Source organism: Elephas maximus, chromosome 1 (genome assembly GCF_024166365.1).
Source record: "Elephas maximus indicus isolate mEleMax1 chromosome 1, mEleMax1 primary haplotype, whole genome shotgun sequence".
Lineage (NCBI taxonomy): Eukaryota > Metazoa > Chordata > Mammalia > Proboscidea > Elephantidae > Elephas > Elephas maximus.
Window position 1 is genome coordinate 2079253 of NC_064819.1, and position 21933 is coordinate 2101185.

Below are 21933 nucleotides of genomic sequence, written 5' to 3' on the forward strand. Positions count from 1 at the left end.
AAGGCTGGCATTAATCCAAAACACATAAAATAATAAATGTTGGAGAGGCTGTGGAGAGACTAGAACACTTATACACTGCTGGTGGGAATGTAAAATGGTACAACCACTTTGGAAATCTAACTGGTGCTTCCTTAAAAAGCTAGAAATAGAACTACCATACGATCCAGTAATCCCACTCCTTGGAATATATCCTAGAGAAATAAGAGGCTTTACGCAAACAGATATATGCACACCTGTGTTCACTGCAGCACTGTTTACAACAGCAAAAAGATGGAAGCCACCAAGCTGCCCATCAACGGATGAATGGAAAAATTATGGTATATTCACATAATGGAATATTACACAATTAAGAACAACGATGAATCCGCGAAACATCTCATAATGTGGAGGAACCTGGAAGGCATTATGCTGACTGAAATCACTCAGTTGCAAAAGGACAAATATTGTATGAGACCACTATTATAAGAACTCAAGAAAAAGTTTAAACGCAGAAGAAAATATTCTTTGATGGTTACAAAGGTGGGGAGGAAGAAAGAGGGTTATTCACTAATTAGATAGCAGACAAGAACTATTTTAGGTGAAGGGAAAGACAACACATGATACAGGGGAGGTCAGCACAAGTGGACTAAACCAAAAGCTAAGAAGTTTTCTGAATACAACCAAAGGCTTCCAGGCCAGAGTAGCAGGGATGGAGGTCTGGGGACCATGGTTTCAGGGGACATGTAGATCAACTGACATAAGGAAATGTGTTAAGAAAATGTTCTGCATCCCACTTTGGTGAGTGGCCTCTGGGGTCTTAAACACTATCAACAGCCATCTAAGATGCATCAATTGATCTCAACCCACCTAGAGCAAAGGAGAATGAAGAACACCAAGGACACAAGGTAATTATGAGCCCAGGAGGCAGAAACGGCCACATAAACCAGAGACTACATCCGCCTGAGACCAGAAGAACTGGATGGTGCCCGAAAACCACCAATGACTGTCCTAACAGGGAACACAACAGAGAATCTCTGATGGAGCAGGAGAACAGTGGGATGCAAACCTCAAGTTCTCATAAAAAGACCAGACTCAATGGTCTGACTGAGACTAGAAGGACCTCGGAGGTCATGGTCCCTGGACCTTCTGTTTCTCCAAGACTGGAACCATTCCCAAAGCCAACTCTTCAGGCAGGGATTGGACTGGACTATAAGACAGAAAATGATACTGGGTGAGGAGTGAGCTTCTTGGCTCAAGGAGACACATGAGACTATGTGGGCAGCTCCTGCCTGGAGGTGAGATGAGAAGGCAGAGGGGGACAGACGCTGGCTGAATGGACACAGGGAATACAGGGTGCAGAGAAGGAGCGTGCTGTCTCATTAGGGGTAGAGCAGCTGGGAGTACACAGCAAAGTGTATGTAAGTTTTTGTATGAAAGACTGACTTGATTTGTAAACATTCACTTAAAGCACCATTAAAAAAAAAAAATTCCCCCACTGAAATCCCATCATTAGAAATGCATCTCTTTTGGCTAATGACCAACTCTTAAAATGCAAATCCCCTTTGGAAAGCTACGCATGCAGTTAGCTGTCAGTCCTTCACATCCTAGAGGGCTCATCACAGGAACCACAAAAGATAAGGTACACCCTCCTGTTTCTGTATAGCCCATATTTTGTTTTCCAAAAAAGAAATCTCTATTCCTCATCTGCTCTCCTTCCTCAGGGCCAACTCCTCTCATGCTTCAGACATCACTCTCAGGGAAACCTTTGCCCCGTCGACTAAGTTAGGATTTCCTGTTTAAATTCTAACAAAACAATCCATCACACATCCTTGTTATTATTAGATTGAAGCATATGAAGTATATGCCATTTGACCATTTTTTAACTCATGGTTCAGCCTAAATGCCTGTCCTGCCTGGTTCTGTGCCAATTAGAGACAGGGCCCAGATGGCTGGATCTCACCATTCTACCCAGCCCCTACCCAAGTGCCTGTTATATAAGTAGATACTCAGTAACATTGGAATGGATAAGTGTATCTGTTAAAGTAGGGAACGTCACACTTATCAAGTACCTGTCCTGTGCAAGGTGCTTTGCATATGCTATCTCATTGAATCCTCACAACTCTGTGAACTAAGTATTGTTATTCTTCCCATTTTATAGATAAGAAAACTAAGACTCAGATTCATTAACTGGCCCAAATCACGGCATCATTAAGCACTGGCAGCAGGATTAGAACCAGGTTGCCTGAACCCAAAAGTCCATGATTTTTCCATTTTTTCCATACTTCAGCGGACATTCTTGGCTGGCCACCCAATAACCTTCTGCCTTTTATCTCTTGCCCACCCCTGCTGTGGAGGCTGTGAAAGCTAAATCTTCTCCTCGCCCAGCTTCTCTTTCAGGTAGGGGTAGCTAAGTGGATATAAGCGGAAATCTCCTGCTTTCCTAATGAAAAGGATAAGAGAGGCTGGCCCTACCATGCCAAACATGGAGCCAAGGCAGCCATCTTGTGACTCTGAAGGAAACGTGAGAGAATCACAGAGATACCAGCCCTGTGGGTTAGTGGGTCGAGGATACAAATGTCACAGACCCAGTAAACTAAAGCCAGCAGTCATCTCCCTCCAGACTGCTTGTGAAGTGAGAAAGATGACCCTTATTTGTTTAACTGCTCTCGTGGGGGCTTTTGGTTACTTGCAGCTAACTGCATTCCTGATGTACCAACTCATTCCCAGTCGTGTGTGCAGATACTGTTGTAAGTATATAACATACAGTTTACAACATGCCATGTATGTTAGGTTCTTAGAAGGCAAGGCTTGAATCAGGTGAAAATTTATTAAATAATTATTTTCAGCCACATACTGTATGTTAAGTACTATGTTAGACTCAACAAATATTATATAAGAGCAAGTTGAATACCTTAAAAAGTAACAACTATTTTAATAAGGTAACATATAAGATCCTACAATTTAAGATACCTACTTGAGCTGAGGTCAAATGAAATAAACAGATATTGGAAAAGGATGTTTGACAACAAATTCAGGGAGTCTGCTGGTGTCATTATTCGTGCCTAAATAACCTCACCTCTCCAGGACCACAGCAAAACCACAGATTAACACTTAGACGAGTTCAGGGCACCCAAGAGGCATTCAATAAAGCTAGTCCCTCAGTCTCAAAACAGTGTCCTCAGCGACCCAGACGGTCTGGACATGGTCCAAGATCAAGGTTCGTTTACATGGCAACACTTGATACTCTTTCTTGTGAACACCGACCTTAACGGAGCTTCCCTAATTCTGACAGAGGGTCTGAAAAAAAGAAGCGTACCTGCTGGTTCTGTAGTGTATTCAATCGAGAGTCAAGTTTCTTCTTTTCAATACACAAATCGTTCATTTGATGAAGCTTTTTGGTGTGCTCTTTTGTCTTCATCATCAGCTCCCATCGCATTTGAGCAATCTTTTCCTACCAGGGCAGGGAGATGCAAAATGGATTAAGTGAATAAGAGAGGAAATAAAGAAAGAAAAAATGAGTGTCCAAATTGGATCAAAACCATAAGGTAAATGGAGCAACACACACCTATGACCATACAATTAGAAGTCAATGTGAAAATGCAATCAGAAGTGCTGCACTGAGTCTTGTTTAATTAAACATATGAACGTAAGCATGCTCAAGGATAAATGTAGGTAAGAATAAAGTAGGTATAGCTATCACCCCGTTGTTGAGGAATGAAATCACTATTCCTACGGACTGCTAGGTTATATTACATAAAAGGAAGGATGATAATTTAAGCAGCAAACTTTCATATATTGCTCCTTTTCTAGTCTTGGCCTAGGATCCTCAAGGTAGCTGGCTTGACTGGCCATACGTCTGCAAAATGGCTTTCCTTTGCTCTCTAATTGCTCCAACAAATTATCTTTGATTACACATATTATGTCCAGCATTCCCCTGATAGGGGCCAGTCCCACTAAGATGGATACTTTAAGTAGCTTCTTCAAAATACAGTGGAAAATTCTGGATTAGCAAAGATGAGGCAGGGCCACTGGATAGGACTGTACTAGGTAGAGCTACCTGTTAGGTAGGTAGACCTAACTAGGGAGACTTTCTAGGTAGACCTCCTACTCTACCTGTTGTTGAGACAAGACAGGAAACTGGAGAAGTCATAATAATTTGTGGGCTTGCAAAATTTTTGTAAAAGAACTGGAACTGGGGCACTGCCTCATCTCCAGGTTGGAGAACAATATGTAGGCAGTAAAAACTTCTAAGACCCTACCTGCCAAATAGGCCATGGCTTACTACAAAATTTAGTACTGAGAGATGTTTTCTAATTTCCAGATTCTAATAGCACGCCAAAACTTTACAATGATACAATTAGGATCTTCACTGTAAAGTAGTTCCATTTCTAACACTGTTAGAACATTTACATATTAATGTAGACCTCAAAATGGGATTTCTCTGTAATCTATCGTGCCATTGTCCCATCATATCTGCATGTATCCTGAACTTCAAAACTCAGTGCTGATGGCATCATCCAGAGATAGACAAGCCCGTCCGACAAAGTGATTGGTAAGGGACCCGAGACAGGCCTGTGACCACAGAGGAGCAAAGTGGGGCTCACAGGCCCCGCTCAGGCTGCAAGGGTGCTTCCCAGGAACCACTAACGGCTCACCACGATTCCTTGCCTCTACTCAAATTTACCCAAGGCAGATCTTTGGCCCTCTCATCCTTACCTCCCACATCTTCATTTCCTTTGCATTCGATAGCTCTTTTCTAAGTTTTTTGATCTTTAGTTCTTCGAGGGTTGTATTAACAGATAGTGTCTGAAGGGCTTCTAGGTCTATAACACGGCCAAACTTTCTGATCATTAGTTGACGAACTGTTTCTTCCATTTCTAAAAGAAGGTAGTCATTGTCTTAGGTTGTTCATTGGCTCCTGTGGCTATTAACTGAACCCCACCAGAATAATACAATTCTTTATGGAATATCTTTTGCAAGAACACGGTGAAGATTTTATGTTACTAGTTGATTTTTCCTCTGTGGCTTTTTGCCTGCTATTTTCTTCACTTCAAATGCCATTCCTATATGCTATCTTTTCATCTTCTTCAAAAATCCTGTGTAAAACTCATCTTTCCCAATCGGCCTACAGGCTCTGACCTGCCCTCCTGGAATTGCTGACAGGCCCCAACTAGAGTCTGAATTTTTCAATTTTCTGTTTATTATTGACGTCTACTGCATCTAGTGTTAAGACCAGAGTGTGCCCCTAACAGACGTTCCCGTCTTACTATAAGTCAAAGTCCTCACAGTCGGTCATAAGGCCCTACGCAGGGCCTACATGTTGCCTCTCCGGCCTCCTTTCCAATACCTCTTCTCTTCACTTACTCCACTCCAGCCCCACTAGCCTGCTTACTGCTCCTCAATCAACAATTTGAAGAAGCAAGTAACCACAGGAATGAAATGAAGGAGTTCAGAGCAGGGAAGAAAAAGATCAAAGAGGCTTCATGATGTCACCTAAAATGAGTCTTAAATAATGGGCAGGGTTTTAATAAAAAAAGATTGTGAGGATAGGTTCTTTCCAGGAAAAAAGCAAAACAAAACCATGCCATTAGCCATGCAGCATGGTATAATGAAAATTAACATGGGCCTCAGAGACAAACTACGTGATTTCTAGACCCTGTACTGCCACCTGTTCTCTGATCTTTAGTTAATTTATTCACCTAAAAAAATGAGGATACTAATATGAAGCCCTAGTGGCACAGTGGTTAAGAACTTGACTGCTAGTCAAAAGTCGGCAGGTCAAATCCACCAAGCCACTCCTTGGAAACCCTATACCACAGATCTACAGTGTCCTACAGGGTCCCCATGAGTCGGAATCAACTCAACAGCAAAGTTTGTTCTTGTTGTTTTTAATATTTACCAAGTAAATAAAATGAGAAATAAGCTAAATATCCATCAACAGGAGGTTAAAGAAATAAATTTTATATTCATACAATGGAATATTGTAGTAGCAGTTAAAGTGAATGAATGATCTGTAGCAATATGGGTAAACCTCAAAAAATGGTTTAATAAAGTGCATTGCAGAAGGCTATGAATAGTATATTACCATTACAGTTAAAGACGCGCTGAGTACTGTATATTGTGTGGGGATATACACATATGTACACACACATACTTAGTGGTGGCCCTGGGGAAAGAGGCAGCAGAAGAGTATCAGAAAGAGAAAGGGCTTTGATTCTATCTTCAATATTTTATTTTGCAAACTGGGTAGTGAGTCCCTAGGTTATCATTATATTATTTTATATTTTATCACAAGGAGCCCTGGTGGTGCAATGATGAAGTGCCTGGCTGCTAACCGAAAGCTTGGCAGTTCTAATTCAGCCAAACGAGGGTAAGAGACGAAAGTGCTCCCTGGGAGAAAGACCTGGTGATCTGCTCCATAAGGATTATAGCCTACAAAACCCTATGGGGCAGTTCTACTCTTTCATATGGGGTTGCTATGAGTCGGAATTGACTCAATGGCACCTAACAACAACAACCTTGGCAATCACACTTGATCATACAGAAAACATTTTGCAATTAAAAGAAATAAATTCTATGATAAAAATTTCCTTTAAAAAACCTTCTGTTGGCACAGGACAGGAACCGTCCCCAAAGACAACTCATCAGACATGAAAGGGACTGGTCAGCGGGGGGGAGAGAGATGCTGATGAAGAGTGAACTAATTATATCAGGTGGACACTTGAGAGTGTGTTGGCAACTCTTGTCTGGAGGGGGGATGGGAGGATAGAGAGAGAGGGAAGCTGGCAAAATTGTCAAGAAAGGAGAGACTGAAAGGGCTGACTCAAGAGGGGGAGAGCAAGTGGGAGTAGGGAGTGAGATGTATGTAAACTTATATGTGACAGACTGATTGGATTTGTAAACGTTCACTTGAAGCTTAATAGAAGTTATTAAAAAAAAAACAATAATGGCATCTGTTGAGATAAGGAGCATGGAGAGTTGTTCTCGTTTCTTCCCTCAGTGGTCCTGCCTCTATTCCTATTTTCTAAGTTGGAGACAGTTACGTGATGGTTCCCTCTGTTATCATTCAATCTTGCTAAATTATCATGGGCTCAGTGACTCACTGTGTATGGTTTTGGTCATCTCTCTCTTCTCTCTGATAAGCATTTTTCGCCTCTCCCGGCATTCTTTGTTTAGTTTTTGCTGCTGGACATTTTCCTGGTGGAGTTGTAAGATTCTTTCTTGTAGCCGTCCCAGGGAGCGGTTAGAAAATACCAAAGTACCAGAAAGGTCACCAGGTATTTCTCCAAATACCACATATTCTATCTATGAAAACAAAACAGAAAAAAACACACCAGACAAAGATACATACTAAACATAAGGTGGCAGAAAGCGGGAGGGGAGGACTTTCTTCTCTTGCCCTCGTTTAGGTCATTGCCTTTGGACTGGTATCCCTCTCACCACGGCAAGGGGGGGGAGCAGGTAAGAGCAGAAAGTTGCTATCAGATGAGAAGCCACATTACAGCCCTCTGGGGAGAGCAAAACTTCCCACACAGACCAGGTCTGAAGTCCACGATGTAATGATGGAACCAACATCTCAGGATTGGCATGTTAAACAAACTGCTACAGCAGGCTAATCCAGTTTGGGTCAGGTTATACAACATATGTGGAAGGCTGATCTTGGCTTTTTATTCTGAAATACAACTTTCTCTCTTAACCTGAGAAATAGAGTAAGACGGGCCTGTTCTCTTACTGACATGCATCTTGCATTTTAATATAAATTTTAATTCAAATAGACAGTGGAAATGAACAAGGAAGGAGAAAGAGAAGGAGTATTTTGCTTTTGTCTTGCCCTCCCTCATTAGCGAGGATAGAACAAGGGAAGAGCGCTCCTCCATCATTAGTTCATGTCTAGTCTAACGACGATGTGAAAAATGACATGTGTGCAAGGTTCAAACGGTCAAACTCCGTGCCATTCCATTCTTAAACCCTGAGGCACCTCATTTCTCCAAAGCCGAAATGATTCAACCTTCAAAATGATAGTGGGGCACAGGAGAATACATTTTGACGTCACTATTTTTTTTTTTATTCTAGAGCTGGAAACCCTGGTGGCGTAGTGGTTAAGTGCTACGGGTGCTAACTAAAAGGTCAGCAGTTCGAATCCGCCAGGCACTCCTTAGAAACTCTGTGGGGCAGTTCTACTCTGTCCTATAGGGTCGCTATGAGTTGGAATCAACTCGACGGGAGTGGGTTTGGTTTATTCTACAGCTCTCTGACAACAACGGATAAGCAAAGCTTGGGTTATTCCACTTGTAGAATGCTGCACAAAGCCCCGTGATTCTCCCCACTTAGTGGTCTACAAATCTTTCTCTGGAAGAGCCTTGGCATGATGGCTTTTGGTCAGATGGGGTTGGGCAACCTCTCCAGACTCATCACCTGATGGAGCTTCAGTGGAATCACGACCAGTAGTTCATTCAGCCGCTGCTGCTTCTCGCGTTGATATGCCTCCAGGGCTCCCTCTGCTGTATTCAGGTTATTTGCCACAACTTTTACCTATAGAATTGACACAAAGTTTACCCATGTGCGAAACGTTGAAAAAAATTCAATGAACTTACACCTAAGGTGGCGGATAAGAGCATCTGGGGAAGAAGTAAAAGGATGGGCAGGGTCTGCTTTGTTGGGTCATGATTCGATGGTTGGTACCATTTGCCACCCAGGAATTATTTTCTACCTGCTAAGGGATGGTCCACAGCACTTTTTGCATCATCCTATAGCCCCAGAGTTGTCAAGGTTTTGTGAACAGGAGCCCAGAAACATGCCCTCACTGAGCTTTCATTTTCTGCATGAAAAGCAGCCCTCAGGATGAAATTTCTCTGCCAGAATGGTGGGAATTTTGTTCGGTTATAATGACCTCAATAAATTCAAGGAAAAAGCCCTTTAAAGCAATGAAACTACTGAGTACAGTATACATCTACTCCTCACTTATCGACTATCTAGATATCCAACATTTCACATTTACAACAAAAGTAAAAAATCTACTATCCAACTATTTTGTGCATTAATGACATACATCTGGCAATAACAAATGCCAAGGTGTGAGATGAAAGTAATGCTGGCTGTGATGGTTAAGGTTTCGTGTTAACTTGGTTGGGCCATGATTCTCAGTTATTTGGCAGTTACATAATGGTGGAATTTGGCAGTTATGTAATGATGCAATCATCCTCCATTTTGTGATCTGATGTGGTCATGCTCCATTTTCGCATAATGCTGATTTTGCATAATGACCTTGCCTTTGGAACCTAACCACGTTGATAAGTGAGGAGAGGGTATGTAGAATACGAAAGTATTCTTCATCTCCTAAAAAACCTGGACGTTTCCCCAATCATTTCCAATCTGCACCAGCAAAAGCAATCTATCAAAAAATATTTCTGAATATGAATCATGTTAAGTGATATTGCTCTAGGTAACAGTGCCTAAGAGGGGAAATGAGCAGTTAAGGCAGAAATGAATCAACATAATTGTGCTAGAAGTTTAAATAGTGGTCTCAAACATGGGATGCATGCACCCCACAAGGTCAAAAAAATGATCTATTAGGGAGTAAAAAGAAAATACCCTAATTTATATTTATTTTATCTAATTCTTTTTTGGGAAATGTTTTGTAATATACAAAATATATTAGTATAATAACCCAAAACCAAACCCATTGCTGTTGAGTTGATTCTGACTCATAGCAACCCTGTTGGACAGTGTAGAACCGCCCCATAGAGTTTCCAAGGAGCGCCTGGTGGATTCGAACTGCCAACTCTTTGGTTAGCAGCAGTAGCACTTAACCACCACACCACCAGGGTTTCCATTAGTATAATAGTTAATTAAAATAATTTATAAATAAATATACACTTATTTGGGAGGTACATGCTCAATAATTTTACTTATAGAATTATGTAATCAAAAAAGTCTGGAGACCAATGATTTAGAGAAAGAAGCCCAGTCATCAAAAGATCAAGGGCCTCCACCGTGACTATCCATGAGGAGAATGCAACATTTGAACGCATGGTGCAGGACCAGGCAGTGTTTAATTCCGTTGTACATAGGGTCGCTGTAAGTTGGAACCTATTCAATGGCACCTAACAACAACAACAGTAACATCTGAAATGCTTCTTCTCTGGGAAGACGTCCTAATGGATGATATTGCTATGATATGGCAATACGGCAGCTTGGAGGATGGGTAGCATGCATGTTGGAGAGGAGAAAATAAAGCAGGTAGACCATCATACTTTTTTGGACAATGTATCATATTCCTTCTTCAGGTTATCAATAAGTTTCTTTTCTTCAACTAAGGCCTCCTCAATGTCCAGCCTTTTCTCTCGAAGTTGAAGGGCCAGTTCAAAAAGAGACGCATCACAATCTGAAAAGACAGTCACGCACACACACAAAAAATCCTACTTGTTACGGAACGTAGTAGCAAAGGAAGTGTGGACTTCAGAGCTACGGAATTAGTCAAGTCCACTTGTGGATCCACTCTTGCAAACTTACACGGCATTTATGGCTCCATTGTTCCAAGAGGAAATTATTAACAGTTTTAATAGTCATGATAGTAACTAGGTTACCAGCATCGACATTCTGAGCGATAGTGTGAGCCAGGCTTCATGCGTGGCCCCTTATGTACATTAACTCACTCAAAGCTCGAGGACCTGCAAGGTAGAAACTATTGTTCCCATCACAGGTGAGGACGCCACGTCTCAGAGGGGTCACATAGATAGTACAGGACAATCGCTCTGTGTTAAGTACACTATGTCACACCAACAGCCGCATTTCTCCACCAAGTTATAGATAAAGAACGTAAACCTATCAAGAGCACTACAATGGAAATTTCCACAATGGACGTTAGGAACCGAGCACCAGCCCAGGTTCCACCACTAAACTGCCTGTGAGACTTTGTTCCAGTCACTTCATTCTACTGTGAAATAATGAGATGTAGTACAAGGTTTTCTAGCTCCCTTCCTCTCATAAATATTATGATTTTAAGAAGACTCTTGTTTTCAAAATCTACTAATTGAAACTTTACATGAAATGCCTAGAAAAACAAATTTTAGACCAAAAAAAAAGTTTTTTTTTTCTACCAAACCATTCAACTATTGAGACCGTAAGAATATTGGTCTGGCTTCTCCAGGCTGGTTTCACTGAAAATAGTAAACATAAAATGGCCAAGCATCTCCAGGAAACTGGTACAAACTGACCTTATAAAACAGATTTGAAATACAAAAAGTTGAATAGGTTGGACAAAAAGGAGTACCATAAGAAAATATAAAATTACAATCTGGTATTTCTACATAAAATAAAATGTGCTATATAATTTATAATGTCTCTGAATCAACTGAGAGGAGCCCTGGTGGTGCAGTGGTTAAGCACTCAGCTGCTAACCAAAAGGTCGGTGGTTCAGACCCACCAGCCACTCCATGGGAGAAAGATGTGGCAGCCTGCTTCTGTAAAGACTGCAGTCTTGGAAACCCTATGGGGCAGTCCTAGTCTGCCCTACAGGGTCACTATGAGTCAGAATTGACTCAATGGCAGCAGGTTTTGAATCAACTGAAAACTGTCTGCACATCATTTGTCACTCAAAGACAGATGCCTAAAGGAAGAGATAATAAACATCCAGAGAACTCCAAAATTATTCACTAGACTGTACTTCATACAAGGAGTCCTGGTGGTGTGATGGTTAAGTGCTTGGTTCCCAAGCGAAAGGTTGGCGATTGGAACCCACCAATGGCTCTGCAGGAGAAAGACTTGGCAGTCTGCTCCTGTAAAGACGACCGCCTTGGAAACCCTATGGGGCAGTTCTACTCTGTCCTATGGGTCGTTATGAGTTGGAATTAACTTGACGGCACACAACAACATCAAACTTCAACCATGTTAAACCTCCCTCTCTTTAACTTTTATTTTGAGAGAACTGAGAAACAGAAAAGGACCTTCTCAGTATTGTCGGCCCACATTCACCCTTCAGAGAGCCCACAGTTTTTCCAACGTACTCGTTGGGCAGATGGAATCGTCAAAAACCTCATCTTCAGATCCAGACTCATCCTCGTCACTCTCCAAGCTGGACTCATCTTCACTTGATTCATCACTATCCTCCTCTTCATCTAAAGAGACAGGAGAAAACTCTTAACAAGTAGCAAAGTTCCCGTGTCAAAGTAAACTGCAGATTTTCAAAGCATGTTTCAGTGAGTTAGTCACTAAGAAAACAGCAAAGAGATAAAGCAGGAAATTAGTACTTCAGGAGAGTTTAAAATGGCCAGCACAGGTGCCAAGGCCTGCAGAGCACTGAGCGGCGATTACCACCCATTTAGTCCAAGGGGATCGAGAGCACTGCACCATGCTGCTGTGTCGTGACCCACGACACACACTTGGTTATGTAGGTGCGTGGTTCCTAAGTCACAAAGTGTGCTGAGGACAGAAAAGATGTTCATTACTCATCTGAACTGAAAAAACAAAACAAAAACAAACCCACTGCCATCAAGCCAATTCTGACTCATAGCAACCCTGTAGGACAGAGTAGAACTGCCCCATAGGGTTTCCAACACTGTGATCTTTATGGAAGCAGACTGCCACGTTTCTCCTGTGGAGTGGCCAGTGGGTTCAAACCACCCTTTCAGTTAGCAGCAGTTGACACTAGGGCTCCTCTGGTTTATAAATAGACGGTAAATAGTGTTACTTCGGTTGAGATAAGGAGCTCTGATGGTCCAGTGGTTAACTGCTTGGCTGCTAACTGAAAGGGTGATTTGAACCCACCGCCGGCTCCATGGGAAAAAGATATGGCAGTCTGCTTCTGTAAAGATGTACAGCCTTGGAAACCCTATGGGGCAGTTCTACTCTGTCCTATAGGGTCACTATGAGTGGGAATCAACTCAATGGCAATGGGTTTTTTGGTATGTGTAGATGTAAACTTTTTATTATATGTAAAAAGTTGTCAAGGATTTCATTTTACTTAGATCCACAATCAACACCACAGAAGCAGAAGTCAGGAAATCAAAAGACACATGGCATTGGGCAAATCTGCTGCAAGAGATCGCTTTAATGTGTTGAAAAGCAAGGATGTCACCTTGAGAACTAAGGTGCGCCTGACCCAAGCCATGGTGTTTTCAGTAGCCTCTTGTGCACGCGAAAGCTGGATGATGAATGAGGAAGACTGAAGACTGACGCCTTTGAATTGTGCCATTGACAAAGAATATTGAATATACCATGGACTGCCAAAAGAACGTACAAATCTGTCTTGGAAGAAGTACAACTAGAATGCTCCTTAGAAAGACAGCGAGACCACATCTCACATACTTTGGACATATTATCAGGAGGGATCAGTCCCTGGAGCAGGACATCATGCTTGGTAAACTAGAGGGCCAGCAAAAAAGAGGAAGACCCTCAACAAGAAGGACTCACACAGTGGCAGCAACAACGGGTGCAAGCGTAACGATTGTGATGGTGGCACGGGTTGGAGCAGTGTTTGGTTCTGTTGTAAGGAACTGACTTGACAGCACCTAACAACAACATATGTAAACTACTTAGTGTAAATATTCATACTTTGCTATAGAAATATTGCTGTTGTTAGGTGCCGTAAAGTCGATTCTGACCCATAGCAATCCCAGGACACAGAGCAAACTGCCCCACAGGGTTTCCAAGGCTATATATAAATCTTTACGGAAGGAGATCAGCAGGTCTTTCTCCCTGGGAGTCACTGGGCAGGTTTAAACCACCAAAGCGCTTAACCATTGTACCTCCAGGGCTCCCTTAGAAATGTTAAGAAATATTAAGGTCTTTGACTTCAGGGTCATGCATCAGACCCCACTGGAGGTGTTATATACAATATCTTTCTAAAACCTAAAAATTTTGAGTACTAAGACACATCTTCCGCCCAGGGTTCTGGGTGAGGGACTGTAGACCTCCAATGCCAGCCTATTCTCCATTTTCCTCTGAAATACCTGGTGGTCATCTAGGGGTCAGAGGTCACCAGTTTGTAATCTCTGCATTACAGAACCCAAATCAGAGAAGAGATATGAACTTTGTACTCTCTAGAAAGTTTCTTAAATTTGCTATCTCTCTTAAAATTACTTTAAGTGAACAGGACCAGGTTATGAAGTGAATCAGTAAAGGTTAAAATTAAACTTAAAAATTCTTTACATAGACTACTGCTTCCAGAAGATGGAACACAGCTAATTTTCTCTTTTCCTCTTGCTAAGTGCAACCAAACCCTGGACAGTACATTAAAAGACTCTGAAAACTGGGGGGAGGAGGCAGACTAATGATGCACCTCAGAAACCATGGAACAGCACCGTGGTGAGTGCCCTGGGTTTCTTCTTGCCTCATATGCTTCAGACTTGAAGATGAAGAGTCAGCAACCTGGAAATGCCACTGGCCACAAAGAAATCTGAACAAAAGCCTGCTCTCTCTAGTCAAAGCACCAGGAAAGGGGCAGCATAGCAAGGCAGAAAACTTTTAGGAACAACCACTCTGCTCCAGCCAGTCACCACTGAAAAATCCGTGGCCCCTCCCACAGCCACAATGACAAAGGCCAAGTGGGCAGCCTAGACATCCACCCTAGCAAGGCTGTAAGGAAGCACCTCCCAATACCCCCACCAAGGTTGTGTCAAGAAGGTCAGTGTTAAAATATTTGCCTGGAGCAAAAGTTACAATTGAGGTATATAATAAAAAACCCAAACCAAACCCATTGCCATTGAGTCGATTCCGACCAATAGCATCCCTATAGGACAGAGTAAAACTGCCCTATAGGGTTTCCAAGGAGCAGCTGGTGGATTCAAACTGCTGATCTTTTGGTTAGCAGCCATAGCTCTTAACTACAGTGCCACCAGGGCTGCAAAATATACAATAGACCACCTAAAAGCACGGGAGGAAAAGCTGGAAAGTTGTTTTTTCTTTTTTTTTTTTTTAAATTAAGGCATTCAAAAGTACTTGTGTATACTGGGAAATACTGAAAGCCACACGCATACCAAGGACAGGATGTGTGCTCAGGAAAGACCAGGGAGGATCCTAAAGTTTCACTGTGGCTAATCTACAGGCTCCATTACTCGTCTGTTAGTGTGTTTGTTGTACTGTGGTGGCTCAAGTGTTGCTGTGATGGCTGGAAGCTATCCCATCAGTATTTCAAATACCAGCAGGTCACCCACGGTGGACAGGCTTCAGAAGAGCTTCCACATGAAGACAAAATAGGAAGAAGGATATAGCTATCTACTTCTGAAAAAAATCAGCCAGTGAAAATCTTATGAATAGCAGTGGAACATTGTCTGGTATAATGCCAGAAGATGAGTCCACTCAGGTGGGAAGGCACGCAAATATGTTATCGGGGGGACGAGTCCCTGGAGAAGGATATCATGCTTGGTAAAGTAGAGGGTCAATGAATAAGGGGAAGACCTTCAACTGACACAGTGGCTGTAACAATGGGCTCAAATATAACGATGATTGTGAGGATGGCGCAGGACTGGACAGTGTTTCGTTCTGTGGTACACAGGGTCACTATGAGTCAGAAATGACTTGACGGCACCTAACGACAAATCTCTCTAGGCTCAGTGCAGGCAGAGGTGAAGGCTGAGGCAGAATTGCAACAGGCTGGCTACATGTCAGAGCACAGAGCCTCTCTGCAAAGACTGAGAGAAGTGTCTTTGTTTTTAAAACTCCTAGCGTCCAAGGACATCCCAATCCAAACACTGGCTGAACACAAGCTAAGCCTTCAACAATCAGGAACAGCAAAACCTGGGGAAGGGGAAAAATCAGATTTCCAGAGTTACTAAATTATAACATTTGAACGTCTGGTTTTCAACAAAAGTCACGGATTAGCAGGATGGATTGGGGGGGAAAAAAACCCATGAGCCATCTATGGACTGTCTCTAAGACAATCACTTTAGATACAAAGACACAAAGAGGTTGAAAATCAAAGGATGGAAAAAGATATTCCAAGCAAATAGCAATCAAAAGAAAGCTGGGATGGCTATATTATTATCAGAAAAAATAGATTGTAAGTCAAAAAGAATTACAAGAGACAAAGAAGGACACCGGTGCATCAGGAAGCTGTAACAACGATAAACACAGATGCACTGAACAGCCGAGGGGCAAAATATATGAAGTAAAAATGGACAGAACCAAAGAGAGAGATCAGTCTTCTCTTTATCTCCCACAGTGCCGCCACACTGCTTACGCTGTAGCAGGAAAAAATACGTATACACCTAATACGTCCTTTAGCTATCTCTGTTTCATGCTAATGAGAGAAAATGGAATGATAAGTAAAAAGGGATGCAAATTGCCTTCTCCTTCAATCTCCTTTTTCTTCACCCGCTTCATCTTCTTCTTCAGGACCTTCATGAGGAAGTTGGCAAATTTATTGTTTTCTCCAAGGGCTGCTTGGAAGCCAGCATAGAGCGCCTTTTCCTGCTCCTGCAGCTTGGTGACTTCATTCTTCTTCTCTTCCATCTCTGTAAGAGTCTCACTTATTTTCCACTAAATGAACAAAAACAAATGATAAATCAAATATTTCTGGTAAACCGGGGGTAGGGACCTATATTGCAATGCAAGGTTACAGTCTACAAACTTTTTTTTTTTTTAAGCTTCTTAATAGAAGTTATGAGCCCTGGTGGTGCAACGGTTAAGAGCTTGGCTACTAACCAAAAGGTCAGTAGTTTGAATCCACCAGCTGCTCCTTGGAAACCCTATGGGGCAGTTCTCCTCTGTCCTATAGGGTTGCTATAAGTCAGAATTGACTCGATGGCAACAGGTTTAATTTTGGAATAGAAGTTCACATTTCTGATGTTTGAAGAGCCATCCATTTATTTGATTAAAGTTTTATAATTCTTTTTTTTCAATCAGTTAAGCTCAGAGTCAGATAAGCTCAGGTTTTTAATGTTTAACTTTCTCAAAATAATCTAAATAAATTGTTTTTATTTTATTGATGTGTGAACTTCAGCTGATATTTTTACATGTGCAGACTCACAAACAAAAGATATTTCTCCATATTGGTATAAAACAACAAAAAAAATTATCTCTTAATGAAGCTGATGAACCTCAAAACTGATATGACTATTCAGTATGTGATATCTATTTAACAGAATCCTTCCTCCTCTAAAACAAAGATAATATAATTTATTCCTTTAAATTTAATATACATATAACAAATAAACTTCCTTTCCTATGATACTCAATTACAGGTCACGTTGAAACTAGCTATTTCAGAAACTCACCAACTTCTTTTCCAGATACGTTCATAAGGATTACATCTAATCAAAACCCAATTTCATATGGTAGCTGGGGCCCTGAAAGTATGGACTTTTGAAGCCCATAGATAAGCTAAAGATGAGATTCACTAAAAAATGTGATTCGCTTCTCTCTGGCAAAGACAGAGCAAGCAGGAATAACACGGAAAAGGAAGGAGTGAGAAAAGGAAAAAGAGATGAGGCTACAACAAGGTGGGGGTTGGGAGGAGGGATTAAGAAGAAGAAGAAAGGGAAAAAAGAATGAAGTTTCTTCCATAACTAAGGGTACAGCCAGTTAGCACTCTCCTGCCCACTCATACTTGCATGTCCTGTTCCTCTTTGTCTAATGAGTTAACACGCTCTTGAAGAATGTTCTCCTGTTTTTCAAAATTCTTGAGGAGAAGCATTTCTTGAAATAATGTGACATGGTGCAGGTCAGATAACTTCATTTGAGTATCTAGTTTCAATTTCTGATGTCTCAGGATACGGAGCTCTGCATCAAAAGTGACAATCAGTTCTTTGATCTGAGGTGGGAAAAGATTTGAGGATATGTTAAAAGGTAGGAAGAATAGGCAAATTTGTTTTTTAAACTAACAGTACTAATTTGTTTTATGTAAAGTTTAGTATTTTCTCACTGTGCCCTTATTAGGGCTGAGAATTTTTATGTGATGATAAAAATTAATTCATTGATGGTATTAAATTTACATAAATTAATTTATTAAGTGGTAGGAACTCTGCAGTGAGTCCCTCCTGTTTGTTCACCACTGACTAATTGACTAAGCTGTCGATCAAGAAAGCCGTTCTCAAAAGACAACACACAATACAGGAGAGGTCAGCACAACTGGACTAAACCAAAAGCAAAGAAATTTCCTGAATAAACCAACCACTTCAAAGGCCAGTGTAGCAGGGGTGGGGTTTGGTGACCATGGTTTCAGGGGATGTCTAGGTCAACTGGCATAATAAAATATATTAAGAAAACATCCCACTTTGGAGAGTGCTGTCTGGGGTCTTAAATGCTAGCAAGTGGCCATCTAAGATATATCAACTGGTCTCAACCCACCTGGACCAAAGAAGAATGAAGGGCACCAAAGAGACATGGTAATTATGAGCCCAAGAGACAGAAAGGGCCACATAAATCGGAGACTACATCAGTTTGAGACCAGAACAACTAGATGGTGCCCAGCTATAACCGATGACTGCCCTGACAAGGAACACAACAGAGAATCCCTGAGCGAGCAGGAGAGCAGGATGCAGACCTCAAATTCTCATAAAAACACCAGACTTAATGGTCTGACTGAGACTAGAAGGACCCTGGAGGTCATGGTCCCCAGACCTTCTGTTAGCACAAGACTGGAGCCATTCCAAAAGCCAACTCTTCAGACAGGGATTTGACTGGACTATAGGACAGAAAATGATACTGGTGAAGAATGAGCTTCTTGGCTCAGGTAGACACGTGAGACCATGTGGGCAGCTCCTGTATGGAGGAGAGATGAGAAGGCAGAGGCGGTCAGAAGCTGGCTGAATGGACATGGAAATACAGGGTGGAGAGAATGAGTGTGCTGTCTCATTAGGGGTGAGCAACTAGGAGTATACACCAAGGTGTACATAAATTTGTGTATGAAAGACTGACTTGATTTGTAAATTTTCACTTTAAGCACAATAAAAATTTTTTTTAAAAAAAGCTCTTCTCACAGAATGGTATAGTTGAAATCAGAGACTCATGTCAGTCTTCATTGCCCACAGTTACTCTACATTACTTCACCCATAGTAAGCACTAAAAAAATATTTTCCTCAATTTCTTATTTTGAGAAATTTCAAACTAAATATTAATCTAGGAACCACAAGAAACCTGTGGCTGCATCGCAGGTTTTACAGATGGAGAAGCTGAGGTCAAAGTGATTTTCCTGAGATCAGAGATAATTTATTACAGAGCTCGGATAAGAACCTAAATATCCTAAGTCCTGGTCCAAGTCTCATTCCACTGCTTTCCTAATGATTTGTAAATCCTCAGCCTTGCTTTGCTTTTGGCACAGCTTCTCCACCACCACTTCCCACACTCCATTCCAAAGAAGATGGAGGTCAAGAGAGAGCTCAAGGATTGATTCTCTTGGAAACCAGTACAGTAGGAAGAAAACAAACCATTCTGTGTTTTCCACTAGGCTGCACATGACGGGCAGTGTCAGCTGCCAAGAACCTGTAATGAATGAGGGCTCAGCCTGGGGGCTGAGGAAGAGGAAAAAATCTGTGGGTTTGAGTCAGTGAAACTGCTAAGGAATTTCAGAGAGCTAAAAAAAAAATCAAATAGAATAAAAATATTAAACCTCTAAATAAGTATGGCTGTAGACTGTATGTTTGGGCTCTTTTTTAATGCTTTTTTTAAAAAAAATGTAAATAAAGGACTTGGATTTTTTCTAAATCTCTTTGGAGGTAGGACTGTATTTTCTTCAGTGCAACACCATTCTGCAACTGGACCCCATAGGTCTCCAAGTTCACAAGGGTTACACTTACTCTCTCCTCCTGACAGCCTGTAAGACTTGTGAGAATACAGAACATGTCTGTGTTAGGCATTGTTCAATCCCTACTACCTAGCTAACACAGTGCCTGCACATAGATTGTCTAATAAATATTCATTAAATTAATAAAATATTAGTTACAATTCATCGATGCATCAAAAGTTTTTGACTGATATCTACTATGTATCTGGCATTGTCCTAGACACTGTGGGGGGTCCAAAAGAAGTGTACGTGGCCCCTTTCCTCAAGAATTATATAGTCTAATTTTCAAGACAAAACCAATACACATTAAACAGCAAGAAAAATAAGTATGAAACATGAGGTACTAATCCTGGGTGTAAATGAAGCTTAGAAAAAATGAGAGCACATGTTATGTGTTTGGAAGTGGGCTGAGGTCTGAATGATGGCTCAACTTTGGAAGGAGATCATTACAGATAGGAGAGAAGAGCACAGATGTAACACCAAGAACGTGTGGGAAGGAAAGACGAAAGGAGTTGGGAGAGGCAGGAAGAGTGAGAAATCTGGGCTGGATGAAGTAGACAACGAGGGAAGAATGAAGTTGGGAAGCTATAGATGGTGGTGCCTACACAGAGAGGAGCTGGGAAGACACGCTGAAGACTCTAACTGGTGGCAGCAGGCAGCTATCCACCCAAGAGAGGTCAGTCTCTTTTCACATTCAGAACACGTCCTGCACAATTGGCTCCTGCTGGTTCCTAGCTTTCCTTGAAATGAAAAGAGTTGCTATTCTAGCTCCAAACCATGTGAAACCCAGACATCATCAGAAACACTCCCACGATGGAGCAAATCACACATTTGGGAAAGAAGGAAGTGTGAAAAGCGGAGGTTGCCCTGTTTTCTCTGGAAGGATTTTCATTATGTCCCATCCATCCTCTGAAAGCTGCTCTGGCACTTCCCCTTTACATGACTTCAGTCAGATGCCAACCAACACGGGTTTGTCCTTCACCTTTAGTTTTTCAAAAAGAAAACAGGTACAAATTCACAAACTTGTGGGACGAAAACAATGATTTTCAGAAGGCCAGGCACGAGGAGCCAGCTGAACCATCAAATGACGGGTGCGCAGGTCAGGGTTTGGGGGAGGTTAACGTTGAAAAATTTAAAGAAATAAGAAAGTAGATCTAATTCTTCCCCTGTTCTCCTCTTCCTCAGTTTTAAAGAGGAACAGCCTCAGCCCTTACCCTGTTGGTCAAATACTGTTGCATGTATAAGTGTTTAATCTCATCCCTCTTCATAATCTCCAGCTCCGTATCTGTCAGCTCTGTTTTTTCAAATTCTGATAACCGTGGAAGATCTAGACTGTATGTGGATGCCCGTGAGGATCTAGACAAGGAATCTCGTGTGGTCAAATCCACATCCTTTCCAGAAGAGATTCTGAGGAATCCTCCACTGGTACCTCCAGATTCTATCTGTTCCACCTGGGGGGACGTCTCATCCTGAGCTTTCATCTTCTGTTGATTGAAAGCTAGGAGAGTTTCCTCATCGTACTGAAATCTCTTTTCTGGAACTTCTTCGGGGTGTATCTGAGGGATCTGAGGAATTGGGATGTGCTTAGATACATGAAGAGTTGACTGAATGTTCTTCAGTTCTTGTACTAGGCACTGTATTTCCTCAATGACAGCCACTTTAAGGTCTCGAAGAGAGAGGATACACTTGTTCATGTGCATTTTCTTTCCATGGGCCTGAATAAAAGAACAGGAAGTTAGCAAAAACAATAACGTTCTCACAAAGGACAGTTTGAAATATGATTTGCTCTTGTCTCAAGCAATAGGTTACCAAAACTCAAGATAAAAATGTTTCTGGTCATCACTTTTCTCTAGCTTTTAGGCTTTTTCCCATTTGGCCTCTCCAAGATAGGAGAAGCTCTGTTAATCCTGTGGTCTCGGTGGCATCTCCGTTCAGCTGATTCACAGGGCCCAGCTCCTCTGTTCTCCTCCCACTACTCCATGGAAGTTCTTCTGAAGCCTGTACTCGACTGGATGGTCTCTCCAGGGAGAGGAAAGCCCTTCTGTGGTCAGGAACACATGCATAACCGCCCTTCTCTGCTGGAACCCTAAATGCCTTGACTTAGACTCGCCAAGGGCTGCCTTCCTGGGGGACTACATTTTAGTCAATTTTTTTTCTGTATTTTGCCCATATGATTGCTGTTTTCCTTGCGCAGGCAAGGTCATTGATCTTGATTTTCAGTATCGTGTCACACT

At 41.8% G+C, this 21933-nt stretch overlaps 1 protein-coding gene across 2 annotated transcripts in view; it reads right to left on the minus strand.

The window, feature by feature from the left end:
* Positions 1-21933, minus strand: part of CFAP44 (cilia and flagella associated protein 44) — a 261809-nt gene that overhangs the window by 12976 nt on the left and 226900 nt on the right. For both annotated transcript variants that reach the window (XM_049876494.1, XM_049876485.1), the window contains 9 exons: positions 20914-21414; positions 17525-17728; positions 16263-16455; positions 11985-12095; positions 10233-10363; positions 8395-8511; positions 7083-7284; positions 4696-4856; positions 3296-3430 (listed from right to left, as the gene is read on the minus strand). In XM_049876494.1, coding sequence (XP_049732451.1) covers positions 3296-3430; positions 4696-4856; positions 7083-7284; positions 8395-8511; positions 10233-10363; positions 11985-12095; positions 16263-16455; positions 17525-17728; positions 20914-21414 — 1755 coding nt within the window. The remainder of the gene's footprint in view (positions 1-3295; positions 3431-4695; positions 4857-7082; positions 7285-8394; positions 8512-10232; positions 10364-11984; positions 12096-16262; positions 16456-17524; positions 17729-20913; positions 21415-21933) is intronic.